The sequence below is a fragment of the Pleurodeles waltl genome, chromosome 4_2 (assembly GCF_031143425.1).
Source record: "Pleurodeles waltl isolate 20211129_DDA chromosome 4_2, aPleWal1.hap1.20221129, whole genome shotgun sequence".
In the NCBI taxonomy this organism is placed as follows: Eukaryota; Metazoa; Chordata; class Amphibia; order Caudata; family Salamandridae; genus Pleurodeles; species Pleurodeles waltl.
Window position 1 is genome coordinate 808,612,709 of NC_090443.1, and position 14,496 is coordinate 808,627,204.

A 14,496-nucleotide genomic window follows, 5' to 3' on the forward strand; every position below is an offset into this window, starting at 1 on the left:
CTTCACAAATGTGTGTCAGTTTGAAAAGTAATGCAGCTTTTGTCACCAATAGAACCAGTTCCTCATGTTATCCCTCCATCTAACCTACAAAACCCAGAATCTGCAGGCAAAAAATGCCATTGGAGAAACACCACAAGGTGTGATAATGGTATGTCCCCTGCACTGTTTTTCCCCTTGGTGATTCTGACCAGCTCGGAATGTCTTTTTCACTTGAGATAATGCATTAGTTTCCTGTGCTCAACACAAAGTGACCTTACAAAGCTGTGACTACTCACAACCTACTCACCCAGCATCTCCCATCCAGGTGAGTCCGTCTCGCTCTCGGCAGCTGTTGGTCTGCAGTTCTTTCCTTTAGCCCATATTCTGGCAATATTTCCTTTTTAATAATTTTGTGTGGTTATTTTCTGAATATATACATCACTAAAAAACGATAAAAACATAACTTCTCAAAGCAGTTGTAGAAAAAAATGATTAATAAAACTCTTTTGCATAGTCTACAGGCTAGAAAAGTACATGATTTTAATTTTAGCAGTGTATGCATGGATGTAAAGAATATATTTACTCATATAAACATATGGCTATATTATACGTTTGTATCGTATATCACTTGATCAATATGAAACCTTGATCATTCTGTTCTTTCTGTTTCCCATAGAAACCCAGTGAAACACGCCCCATCGTTTACAATAACCAAGGACATCGGTTTGTTACTTATAAAAGCCTGAGCACCGAGGACATTTCAAACGTTGATAGAAGAAATTTTCGCTCAAAATTCAAAAATCAAAGTGGAAAATCTGGAATTCAAGTAATGTCAAGTCCAGTTGTGCAAAGCAATCTCAAGTATGCAACCAGATTAATTGACAATAAGCAGAAAAGAGTATGTGCCTCAGCAATAGTAAAAAAAGAAACGAAAAGACTTTGGTCAGCAAAACTCAAAATCAACGTACATATATTAGCTGCTGATGGCACGAGTGAAGTTGTACGGTTTTCAAGGGAAAGCAGTGAACCCACACCCAAGAGTTCTAATTATTCTTTTGAAAATGCAATACCTTTCAATAATGGTTCTTCAAAAGCCATCAGGATGTTAAGGCCAAAGGAGGAATTTTCAGGTGTTGGTCTTGTTATAAATGGAATAAATCCCGACGCTGAAATCCGCCCTATTGTTGTGTCAGGTAGAATGAGGTCGCCTATGAATTCTAGTCCCCATTTTTCTGGTGGTAGGCCAACAACATTCTCCCATTTTCACAAAATATCGGATGAGGACCAAACTGTTAAGTGGAATTATATTTCAATAGCCAAACAAATAAAAACCTCTGAAAGTGTCATGCCTCTTTTCCTGCGAAAAGACGTTCCTCCTAACAAAGGCGCAGACTTAGCAAATACGCTGTCAGATCTCAAAGAGAGAGCAAAACCTTTTCCACAAAGTCTAGAACACATAAACTTGACCGGGGTTCCTGCCGTGTCAGTACCCATAAACCTTAACACCCAGCAGCAGACTGCATTTGGATCGACTCCCAGTGCAGACTATTCAGAAGAAATGAACTCAGTTGAGAAACTAACTGGAAACTCACAAATAGAAAATGCACAGGTTCTTGTAGAAGCTGAAATAGAGCAAACATGTCAAGACCCTTTACAAATATGTGGCTTTGGCAAATCATCAAGCGAGCGCCCCTTGAAGACTAACCCTGTGACAGAACCACAAATCAGTCACACAGATGACGTGCCAGACCGTCATTTCGATCAAGGACAAGAAGAAATACCCTTGTTAACTCCTGAATCTAAGCCAAGGCCCAGTAGTGGTTTTCCAGTCATAAACATCCCAACAGCACAAAATGAAGACTTTGAGGAATTTGAAACCGCAAGAACAAAGTGACATTTGAAAAGGTGTCCACATAAACTGGACACATTTCCAGTTGTGTCCAACAAATAATTGACAATTCAAAGCATAGCATAACTGTAGTATACAAAAATCAATTTAAGAAGTTGCCAAAGTAAGTGATAGGGGACCAAGCAACTACACTGATATTACAAAACAATACTATGATATGGATCAGTGCCATCCAGTCAAGTGCCTAATGTGAGCCTCTCACAGTCGATTGTTGGTGGTGCAAGCAACTTGCCAAGTGGCAAGCAACTTGGCCGTAGATCTCTTTAGTCACAAGGCACCACCATCCTTTACCTCAATTACAGGAAGCACTGAAAGACCTGATCACCTTCCACTTTGACAAACCAAACGGGCTAAACTCTAAATGTCTCCTGTTGTTAATGCTTTCGTTTCACCATCCGCCGCAGTAGCTCATCCCTTTGCAAATCACTTGGAAGATGCCTAGAGGCAGTATCAGCACTTTTTAGAACAATAAGTAAAATAGTATGAAGAATATATTATAGTGCCAAACAGTTGATAATGTGAACAAAGATTATGAAAGGGTTGTAGCAATATGATTTGTCTACATAATAAATATGCTACATATTTAGATTTTGGGGAACATTATAACAGTGACGGTAAGTGCCACCTTCCGCCGCGGTGATGGCTGCTAAAAGACCGTCACCGTGGCTAACATCTGTCAGCCAAAATATGACCACAGACGGATTTCTGCCACAAGAAGGACGGAAATCCGTCTGTGGCCATACTGGTGGACGGTGTTAAGGTGGTGTTGCTACCAACAGCAGTGCCACGCCAGTAGACTGCTGCCAGCCGTATTATGTCAAATAATACGGCCTGGCAGTGTTTTGCTGGTGGGCACTGCTGGCGGTAGCAGCACCCCATCCCCTGCCCGAAAACCCCCTGGATGCAGGTAAGTCGGGTGTTGTGTGTGTGTGTGTGGGGGGGGGTGTGCATGAATGTGTGAGTGTGTGCGTGAATGGAAATGTGTGTGTAGTGTTGTTTGTGTGGGTGTTCATGTGTGAGAATGCGTGTATGAATGGAAATGTGAATGCGTGTCAGTATGAATGTGTGTATGGATGCGTGCATGAATGAATGGATGCATGCATGTATGAATGCGTGAATGCGTGGTGTATGCCTGCGAGTGTGCATGTATGAGGGGGTGTTTGGAAGGGGAGGAGCGTGGATGGAGGGGGTAGAGGGTGATGGGCATCTGGGAAGTTTAAGGGGGGTGGGGGAATGGGCCTCCTACCAGTGACAGAGAAGGAATCCCCTGTCACTGGTAGGGCCTACCGCCATGGTTTTCGTGGCGTTACGAGCGCCACGAAAACCATGGCGGTACGCAGGGTTAAAATGCTTCCGGTGGTACAGTAGCGGCCGCCGGGTTGGAGATTGTTATCTCCAGCCTGGCAGCTGCTACCACCATGGCAGTCGGTGTGGTATATTGGCGGGTTGGCTTCAGCGGTATGTACCACCAGCCTGTTGGCGGTACTACCGCCACATTTACACCGACTGCCGGGGTCATAATGACCCCCTTTGTCTCATTGCTTATTCCATGAAGTTTGTTTTTTTAAGTAAAAAAACAATTGCCATTAGTTTCAAGCTTCAACTATTCCATGTGGCATGGAAGGCAATTTAAAGGTAAAGGGCCAGTGAGCTTGTTCTGTAGAATACATAAACTTGCCACCCTGCATTTCCAGTGCATCACTTACACACCTGCCTTTCTAGCACCTTATTTAACTCTGAGCTCAGAAAACGTTGGACATTAGGAAGGTGGAAAAAAAGGAACTGACCGTCTTCTTCCAAAGCCCAAGAACCTCTCACTTTTTGAATTAACCACTGAAGTGAATGGAACTGACATTGGTTATCTCGAAAATTAAAATTATTATTTTTTAAAGCTGTCATAAATGAAGAACTAATAACCTGTTTATGATTGAGGCAGAGGTGAGTTGCTTCATGAAATTCCGCTTTGCCTTATTCTGAGTAGTTAGATTTTTCCACACCCAGTTTTTCCAGGTATGGGAGAACCTGACTCAATTTTTTTTCCAGTCGCTAAAACAGGCTATTAAGATCGCATGAAAATTTGGCTGCAGCTGCCATTAAGTCTCCTTTATTTTTCTGGGAGTGGATGCGTTCAATGCTCCCGATTGATAGAAAATAGTTTCCTTTTCCATCCTCTAGTCTCCCCACACCACACCCACAAGCCTCTGCACCTGCTTAGAGCGGTGGTGACTCCTTGCGGTAACCCCTACTCTGTAAAACTCTATGGAACGGCAAATTCTATGTGGCTGGAAAATCGGTCACATACAGTAATTTCTCATTCCAAGGGGTTTTATTCATAAGTGCACGGTACTAGAATTACCACACAGTAATGGTAAAATTGCACTGTGCAACTTGAAATCGGGGTCAAAGTGCAGCTCACTATTAACAAAAATACAGCAGTGCTGTAATAAAATACGTGAAGGATGCCATCTTTCCAAATAGGTTATAAAATAGACCATCATTGATAGTCAGTCCTACAGATACTACAGTAAGATTAAAGGGACAAAAAGGAATAAGAGAAATGCTAGAAACATTTCAGATAGGATATAAGGATATACAGTCTTGACGGCAACAAGTGGAATAGTGTGGTCATGGGTGACCTGTTCAGTTCGTAACCAATAACTAAATGGCATCACAACTTAAGTCCTTAATGGTATTACCAATCCATATAATGTGCCCCAATCTTCCTCATTCAGAATCACAAGCCTAGAAAAGTTCAGATGTTGCCAAGTCTAGTTTTTTCCATTGAGACATTTGGCCAGTATAATCAGAAGGCCAGTTTCAGTTGAATGCATTTGAGATTAGAGTCACATTTAGCACTGTCAATTGTGGGGTTCCTAGGTTGTAGAGAATACATGAAAACGTAGCCAAAATATTCTGTTCAGGATCTAAAGATTTTTTTCAAGAAAAGCTTAGTTCAGAACCCTCATTCCCTCAGCCAGCAAAACAAGGCTAGTGGTACTCAGTCGCAAGCATTTCAGGAAATCATTGAAAAGCATTGATATCAAATGAGACAAAATCCTTTTCAGATAGTCATTTCTGGTATGTCCATTATATAATATAATTTCTAAAGGGGGTTTGAGGTTACACCACAAACTAAGGATTAGTGTTGATTGAATACACAAGTCGAGTGTCACCGAGCAATTCTAGCTACTCATTAGTACATTTCAGAGGTGGTATAATCTTACTTTGGAACAACATTTGTTTTATACTTCGTAAGGACAGTCACTTGAATGGCTTAACAAAAACCCTTCAACATAGCACCAAACACCTGTCTTATTTATCGGACGTTTAAAACCGAAGTGGGAAAGGTGATAACAAAGTTTTGCGTTAATGCAAGGGGGATGGAAATGCAAAGCCACCATTTATTTACCTTCGGTTTGATAATACCCAAGGCGTTTTACATTATTTTTCCCTTCGCCCCATAAACATTCCAATTTATTTTAATCAGATGTTTACTTAATGAAAGTGGGAGACTTTTTATAGAACTTAAGTAACTTGAGTAAAATACACATTGTTAGTGCATTCATTTTACCCTATGGACTTAGTTGCAACCTTCTCTGTCTGGTTCAATCACTTTTAACTGCTTTAGAGATCGTATCTGTATTTTTAAGTACGTTTTAAGATATGTTGTACAGAAATACAAAGATAGGCAATCTTTCTTCTAGTTCACTTAATTTTCCTACTTATAAAATGTGAGGATAACAACTATGAGTGGGGTGCAAACCTCAGTTTCGCCCCTGTTTCATTTTGATTTCATAGGTTACTAAAATTATTCAAAAGTCTAAGAGAAGTAGCTACCTGCTTTATCTGGATCACTGGTAAGGTGTCGTCCGCATAAACAAGTGTTTTAATCCTCGTCCCCTTTATTGCTTTCCGAGAATACACCATTGGTGCCTACTCTCACAGTAACATGCTTATTTAAAGGCTGAAAAAACCTGAAGTAGTAGTTGCCAAAGTCAAATCTACACATCGCAAATTCCAATTAGTGTCCATTGGCCCTCTCAAAATGTTTTATTCTGAATTTAGTGAAGTTATAGCATTGAGGATAAAACGGTCAATTGCAATGAAGGTTAGCAGGTACCATATATGATCACTAGCATGACACCCTTCCATGAAACCAACTTGAGCAGGGTGAATCATCTATGATAATATGTTCCTCAAACTGACAGCCATAATTGCTGCTTTATTGTAAAAACATAGCAGAGAGCTATGACATAAAACTGTGTTGTGTCCGGTTCCACACTTCCTTCTATAATACAGATTTCTTTGATCAACATATCAACTGGTGAGCACATTTGAGATATTTTGATGTTCACTCTGCTGGTGTTACATTAAAATTGATTCTTGTCTGAGGATTCAGAATCAGATGGTCCTTAAACCACGCTTTTTATAGGCCTATGTGATCGTGAAATGCATACAAGATTACAGTATTTAGGCCAATTAATGCAAGTTTCGCTGATATGTAATCTCTGCGTGATGTGTATGTCGTGATTCCCTAGAAAAAATAAATTACAAAATTGGAGAAGCTGAAAACTGCTGAGAAATTATGCCACACTTCACATTCGATTTATCTTCAAAGGATGTTTAACAGACAAGGAACAAGTAAATTAGGTGTTGGACCTTAAAAGAGAAAAAGATGTACCTTAGACCAGCAATCCCATTGGAAAAAGAGGGAACAGTCAGAACATTTCATTATCCTGAAAGAAGAAATCACAATCAGATAAGAACTTTGTCTCTGTTAAGAATCAAGGTGGTAATGGTGTCTCATCTAACAAAACAATAATAATGGTTTTATGAAATATTATACTTAGTTATATAAGGAGGTTTTGCATTCTGTGGAGGATATTTTTTTTAAACCGTTTTCGCTATATTAATCAATCACAACTTGATGTTGAGGAGATCTTATTGTTGGGCAGAGAAATGTCAGTCATGGAATTATCAGGGTGATTGACAAAGTAAAATGCAACGAGACACTAGGTCTGGATTTTTTTTATCAGACTTTCGCTGCCTAAAAAGCTCACCTTTTATATTCTTTGTACAACTGTATACACAACTCTAGATTACTGTATCTATTACTCCATGCAGGAGGTGTGGAATACCATAATTCAAAAACCAAATAAATAAACTTCCATGTGCAAGGGTTTCTGACATTGGTTATTTTCATCCAAGTAATTGACCTAAGAATTCGAATCAGGAGTACATTATACTGCCTGTTTCAATCATTCCAATTAGTTTTTATAACCAACAAATATGTGGTTGTACAGCTATGTTGGTTACAAGTATAACTGGAGGACCGGATCAGGCACAGCCATATCAAGAGAGTGATCATTGTGATAAAAAGAGCTATGTTTTACAATTGTAAATATGTAGTTAGACCCTGTGACAAACTGTCAGCCTTTCTAGAGGTGAGTGTTGATTATTGATTGTATAATTGTGTACACAAATTTCCATAGCAGATGAGTCAATACATTTAAAAGGATAACACAAAACCCTTTAAAAATGGTGTACTTTAAATATACAAATGTTGGTAAAAACACATATGTGAACGCCCTCCTCGCCACAACAGATGACATCCACTCACTTCTCGACTGCGGCCATACAGGAGCCCTCATTTTACTAGACCTATCTATCGGTCGCCTTTGACATGGTTTCACACACCACCCTCTGCTCCAGAATCCACACAGCCGGCATCCGCGGAAAGACCCTAGAAAGGATAAGTTCCTTCCTATCTGGCAGAGCCCAGAGAGTCAGACTACCACCTTACCTGTCAGAACCTAAAGAGATCAGCTGCGCACACTCTTCAACATTTACATGGCTCCAATCTCATCCATCGTAAGGAACCACAGGCTGAACATCATCTCCTGTGCCCAGCTGATCATCTGTCTCACCGAAAATCCCACAACTGCCAAGAAGAATTTCCACCACGGGATGGAAGCCGTCGCCGCCTGGAAGAAGGATAGCTACCTCAAGCTAAACTCTGACAAAATTGAGATCCTCATCCTGAGATCCTCCACACCAGCATGAAACAACTCCTGGTGGACATCTACCCTCAGCACCCCCCCACCACTATAGACTGTGCATGCAACCTTGGCTTCATCATGGACTCATCGATCACCATGACCTGTCAAATCAATGCAGTCAATCCTCCTGTTTTCACACTCTCTGACTTCCTAGGAAGATCTACAAATGGATCCCAAAGGACTGCCAGAGAACCGTGACCCATGCCCTTTTTACCAGCGGACTCGGCTTTGGCAATGCCCTCTATGCCGGCACCACTCAGAAGAACCTGAAGAAACTACAGCACATCCAAAACATCTCCGCCAGACTCATCCTGGACATTCTCTGCCGTGAACACCTCTCCAATCACCTAAGAGACATCCACTGGCTTCCTATTGAGGAAAAGATTAACTTCAAACTCCTTGTACACACATACAAGGCCTTCCACCACCTAGGACCCGCCTACCTCAACGACCACATCACCTTCTACTTCCCCACCAAACCTCTGTGCTCCACTCAAGAAGAACTAGCCACCGTACCCCACATACGTAAGACCTCAACTAGTGGAAGATCCTTCGCCTTCCTCGCAGCAAAGAGCTCAGGCAGTCCCCATCACTGCATAAGTTCAGGAAGGACCTTAAAACCTGGCTCTTCAACTGAAGCTCAGAGGACACACCCCCTCAGCACCTTGAGACCCTTATGGGTGAGTAGCTTCACTTTATAAACGTTGATTTGATTAGATTTGACCTTTTGTGCACATTATTACATTTTTCAAAAAGGAGAATAAAAATGTTGGCATTATAGTTGAGGAGAAGAAAGAGGAGAGGATATCCATGGTAAGAGTGACACATAATCATTTACATGAGCTGAAACCACTGATACATACATTTAGACATACACTATTGGAACATTCTGTTTCCAAACTGAAAGATATTACCACACATTTGTCTTTAGATCCTGAGAATGAAACAACATTGGATGAATTAGCAGAGGATCTCTGTATAGTACTGGACTTGACATGTGATAGTGGACTTAAACCACATACTAAGTTTATTGACATATTTTTGAAGCGTGTCATTGAGGATATCTACACTGGAAACTAAACCTATGAGGTTACCACACACCCGGTTTAAAGACAATTTAACTAAAGAAGAGTGAGCTGTTTTCATTTGGATTCAGATATAACACATCCCTCACTAACCGTGAGGCAGACAAAGGGAGTAGAGTGGTGGTGACAAATCGGGTTCATTATGAGAATGAGGAGTACAGGCAGTCGAATTATGTGACTTGTTATAAAAAAAAAACTACAATAAAATCTGGATACTTCACCAAGTTGATAACTAATAGCAAATGGGCACACTGCGAAGAAGTGGGTGTCTTATTTGATTCAGAATATTGCTTTTTGAAAATTGATAATCTGAGGTTTCCATGTTTATACTTACTCCCAAACGTCCATAAGAATGCTCCATTTCCTCCAAGCCATCCAATTATTTCCGGTATTGGACTCTTTAACAGAACATCTCTCACAATTTGGTGATTCATTTCTCAAGTCCATAGTGGTAAATCTCCCTTCATATGTATGTGACACAGCTGACATTATGAATAAATTTAAAGACTTCATTTGGGACAAATCGATGTGGTTGGTTACATTGGATGTTGAGTCCCTTTACACATGCATCAGAAGGGATTTTGGAACTTTGGGTATGGTCGATTAGCCCATCGGGCTACCTACACGAAATCTAACAATATGCTTCTTGAAATGGTGCACCTTACTTACTAACAATTTCTTCTTCTTCAACAAGGAAGGGTTTGAACAGCTAGAGGAAATGGCGATGGGATCAAAATTTTCCCCATCAAATGCCAACTTATTTATGGGAGGGTTCAAGAACATCCATGCATGTGCATTGGGAGCATCAGAGTTGATCAAGGAGATCCACTATTAGGGAAGGTATATTGATGATATAATCATTATTTGAACTGGAACAGACCAAGAGATGAATGCCTATTTTAAGTATCTTAACCAGAATCCATATAATGTGAAATTGACCCTCAACATGTCCCAGACTAGGATTCAATTCCTGGATGTAGAGCTATATGTATCTAGCAATAGACTTCAAATTACCTTATTTAAAAAAGATACACCAGTCAGCGGTATCTCACGTTATAAGAGTGCACACCCTCCTTGTACAAAATGTGCAATCCCATATGGTGAAATAAGAATGAGAAAAAACTTTAGTGAGGATGTTTGTTTAAAACATCATATTAAACAACAGGCTATTGCTAGACTTAGGATGAAGGGTTATGATGAACAACTCTGAAAGGCAAAGGAGAAGGCTATCAAAATTACTTGGAGCAGTACCTTTCAACCTAAGGATAGAGATAAAAACAATCAACAATTGTATTTCATCACCACACATTCTAAGTACAACCAACAAATATTTAAGGTCTTTAGAAGACACTGGGCACTACTCAAGGGGATTTCAGGTGTTGGCACATTGGTAACTGATAAGGCATCAGTCACTTATAGGAGAAGCAAGATATCAGGAAGATTATCTGCTCAAGTTATACCCTACCCCAGGGAGAGAACATGAGAACCTGGCTAAAATGACCAGAAAGTTTATTTGTTTGTGGGGAATGCAATGCTTGTCAATTGAGGATGAATAATGACAAGGAATTTTCATTGAACACTTCGGTTAAACACACCATCAAGTGCTTTATTAACTGTCAATCCAGCTTTGTTTTGTGTGTGATGTGTTTCTAACAAGATTTATGTAGGCAGCACACCACTCCAGCTTCGATCACCTATACCGGAACATCATAGATCATGTTTCAAATTAGATGTCACTTACCCACTGGTTACACACAAATGTGTTAAAGTTACAAATAGAACTAACTTTAAATTCATTGATGTGGATTTGGCTGTACGATATCAGAGGAGAAGATAAGGAGTTACATTTACGCCAACCTGGGGCCAAATGCATTTTGTAAGCTGAGAACTGTGTGCACTACCTTCTTTGAGCTCCAACTTGGCAATAGTAGGGCTTGATCATGTGATCAATTGTAATTCTGTCCTACCTACCTGTCCCCTCTCCATTTCATCTGTTTATTTATTTTCTTTAAGTGGATCTCCTGGATAGGATATTGTCTTCCTGCTTATTTCTCCTTAGAAATTGTTGACTTAAGGATGTACATGCATAGATGAGTTGTTCAGGATTTTCTTGTGGCATTTCGAGCCTCTTTGATCAATTAGGAAAGTACATGGATGTATTGCCAGTTGATAACCGCCCTTTCTCGTGACCCCCCCCTTGATTCAACAAAATAATCAGTCCATGGCCAAATATTAGAGTTTTTGACATACACCATCCTAGACGCTGCAGGTTTTCTATGTATATTTTGTATTACATATGACTATCTACATGGGGTATGTATACTCTTCTTGTTCTATAGTTGGTATGTATTTACATTTTACATTAACATATGTGTGTATTCACATAATAGATTGATGCTAAATAACAACATATGTGACTCTCTATATGGAGTATATACACTCTTTATGCTACTATAGTTGTGATACACTTAAACTTTAAGTATGTTAGTAATTGTTAATGTCAGCATAGAAGTATATTAATATCACTAGGTGGCTTGAGAGAACACTGTCCAGTATAACTTTAGTAGTTGGCGATAAAATAAAATAGCTAATCTATGTCCAAACATGAGCATATATGGTATACTCCATCTTGGAATCCTCTGGACCTCAGACCCTTTATATAGAGCATGTATATTCTTTATGTTGCTACATTTGGGAGGTAATTACATTTTAAGTAAGTTAGTAATGAGTAATGGCAGCTAAGAAGAGTATTACCATCATCAGACCAATATTGTTCTCCATTATTAAACAAGTTGGCATCTTTTGATGGGCTTATAAATCGTGGCCAACTTATCTGTCAATCGACAGTATGCAATGATCAAATGATTAGTTGGAGCAGCCACTCTGTGTATGTTATTTACAACCTTAAGAGTTGGCTATTTTTAGGAGGGCCTATAATTTGTGGCCGCCTTGTTTAGGAAGAGATAGTACACATTGATTAAAAGACTATTTGGGCCCTCTACACTGTTCGCGTGGCCTTTGCGAGTAAACTATGCGAATGAAGGTCTTTTGCAGCCTTGCTGCGCCTCTTAAGTATGGCAGCTGCATGTTGATAGTAGCATAATAAAATGATGCGATTGATTGGTAATACTATGGGGAGCTTTTTCATTGATTGGTAGCATCAATTGGGCTTATTCTCTTTTCCGATCATGATAACAACCTAAGACTCTGGTCAATGGAGTAATGCTGTAATGAAGAAAAACACGCATAGGTTGATTGTCCCCAATATGGTACATGACTATGCTGTGAGGCTTGGCAGCCTAGTGGTGGGACGACATGCCACCAAGAGTTATGACTTTGTGTTTCCGGGATCAGACGGATATCGTTGGGTATAAATAGTTGTTGCTTGATGTTGGTCCCGTTTGTCTTATTGGGCTTACTGATCACTCAAATGATAGTCACCCATGTTCGGCAAGAGGGTCTATGTGCCGTCCTTACATGTTGCTGATGTACTGGATAATGGTCAGCTTTATTTGCAGCCTCTGGTCGCGCTCCATGAGAATATGTTTGGGGTTTGGCATACCCGATGTTATAATTTTACATAAAGACATATTGGTGGATGTCATGCTTGCGTGCTTACCGTATGTTCAGAGGTCGTGATTGCGACCTCAGGCCTTTGCTATTCTATACAAGAATGGGTGCACATTTACAAAGATGGTAACGTTACACGTGGGCTAGTGAATTGGAACAGTGCAAGCATATTATTAGTAGACCATTGACTGCCATAAGGCGGCGACTAGTTGTTTACCCTGGTCAATACATTGAGCTCAATGAGATCACTGTAAACTCACAATTAGCCACCCACTATTTATCATGAGATGGCAATCAGCTGCCACGCACGCACCCACCCACCATCTTTAAGAAGATGGCGACATGCTTTCCAATGTATCTCTGACTATATTTTTATAATATTGTGATCTGTTCGCCACTGTGGCTTTTAGTTATGCTTTGTTCCTCAGTAAGTGCATGCACAGGAGTACCGTATGTTGTATTAATTCTTGGCCACCTGAGACCTCTTCGTGAATGTGTTTAGTTAGTTAACCACACTCCTTTGAGCTGCATATTTTGTTGTTATGAATACATCCATATAGTAATAGTGTTATCTAATAGACCCTGTGAATAAAATACCGATTAAACTACACTGAAAAAAGTGGATAGCTATATCTTTAACTTTGAATCCGTCGACAAATATTGATTTGTGTGCAATATGGCTTTTTCTTGTCTAAAGGTATTGTTGGACACGTTGCTTATGTCATTAAATGTTTGTGATATGTACACTTATTAATATTTTTTTTATTCATTTCACCTGGTGATGGGATGTGTTTGATAAGGGTGGATTATGGAGCCAAAGGTCTTTTAAGACTCTGAATTCAGAGTGTTATTTTACAATCTTACAATCTCTCCAGTTCGGTTCACCTGGTGATGGGATGTGTTTGGTAAGAGTGAATCGTAGAGCAAATTTTTTTTAATGATTTTGAATTCAGGCAGTCGCTTTTCAAATATTCTTCTAGACCCATGTTTGATTTAGTGCCTTTTTGTGGGCAGTTGGAAGACTACTGTTCTGCGCATGCGCTGACATTGCTGCGTTTCGGATACTTTGGACCTGGATCATTCAAGTGTGCTATGGTAAGACATTTGCGGTTAGAGTGTGAGATTTTTATACTTTATTATGTTTGATAACTTTAGGTATCTTTTCTTGCTTACTTCTTCAGTTTCTGACCAATTTGATAGCTGATGGCGTCCTGAGGTACATGTGCGGTACCCTGGTCATTTTAGGGGTGCAATATAGCAATACCCACTGCTGAAAGCAGTGAGCTTGGATTACTTCTACTGATTAGGAGTTCACTCCAGTTAGGCTCTTCATACTTACCGGTGGTCCTCTGTTTCCCTTACAACTGGTTCAGTAACCTTGCAATTCTCAAGGATCAAGTGTTCTGCGCCATCCCTCACCTGTGATAAACCATTCATAAAGTGAGATCCAATCCAGTATTTCTCTCCCACTTTCATTACCTACAGCAGTTATGTGACCATTGTTCACATCCAGTTATCAAGTCATTGCAGTTGTAGTGTAATGGGTGTTGCAGAGTGCCCTCTACGTTATATTTTGTAACTTCCTGTATGACATGTTACCTCGAATCAGCACCCATAAGGGTTCTATAAGACATTTAAGAATTGCAAGGATACTGAGGTGTTATTCTATAGAATGCTATATTTGCCACAAGTCATCTGCTGTGTGGTTGGCACACATATATATTGATCTGTCCACCCCCTGTGAGGAAAATATCTATACAAAAAACAGAAAAGTCAATACTCCCTGGATATGCAAGTGGGCTGCAATGCAGTTTGTCTCATTGCAGACATTGTTTCTTGATATCCAAGGACTATCCATGACTCAGGCATGTTTAGACTGTGTGACCTTTAAACT

At 40.0% G+C, this 14,496-nt stretch overlaps 1 protein-coding gene across 1 annotated transcript in view; it reads left to right on the forward strand.

Annotated features, from left to right (window-relative positions):
* The window catches only part of C4_2H1orf141 (chromosome 4_2 C1orf141 homolog), a 171,705-nt gene extending 164,644 nt beyond the window's left edge, over positions 1-7,061 (forward strand). Inside the window, exon 9 of the mRNA XM_069232472.1 lies at positions 656-7,061. Coding sequence (XP_069088573.1) covers positions 656-1,873 — 1,218 coding nt within the window. The 3' untranslated portion in view covers positions 1,874-7,061. The remainder of the gene's footprint in view (positions 1-655) is intronic.
* Positions 7,062-14,496: the final 7,435 nt, after the last annotated feature.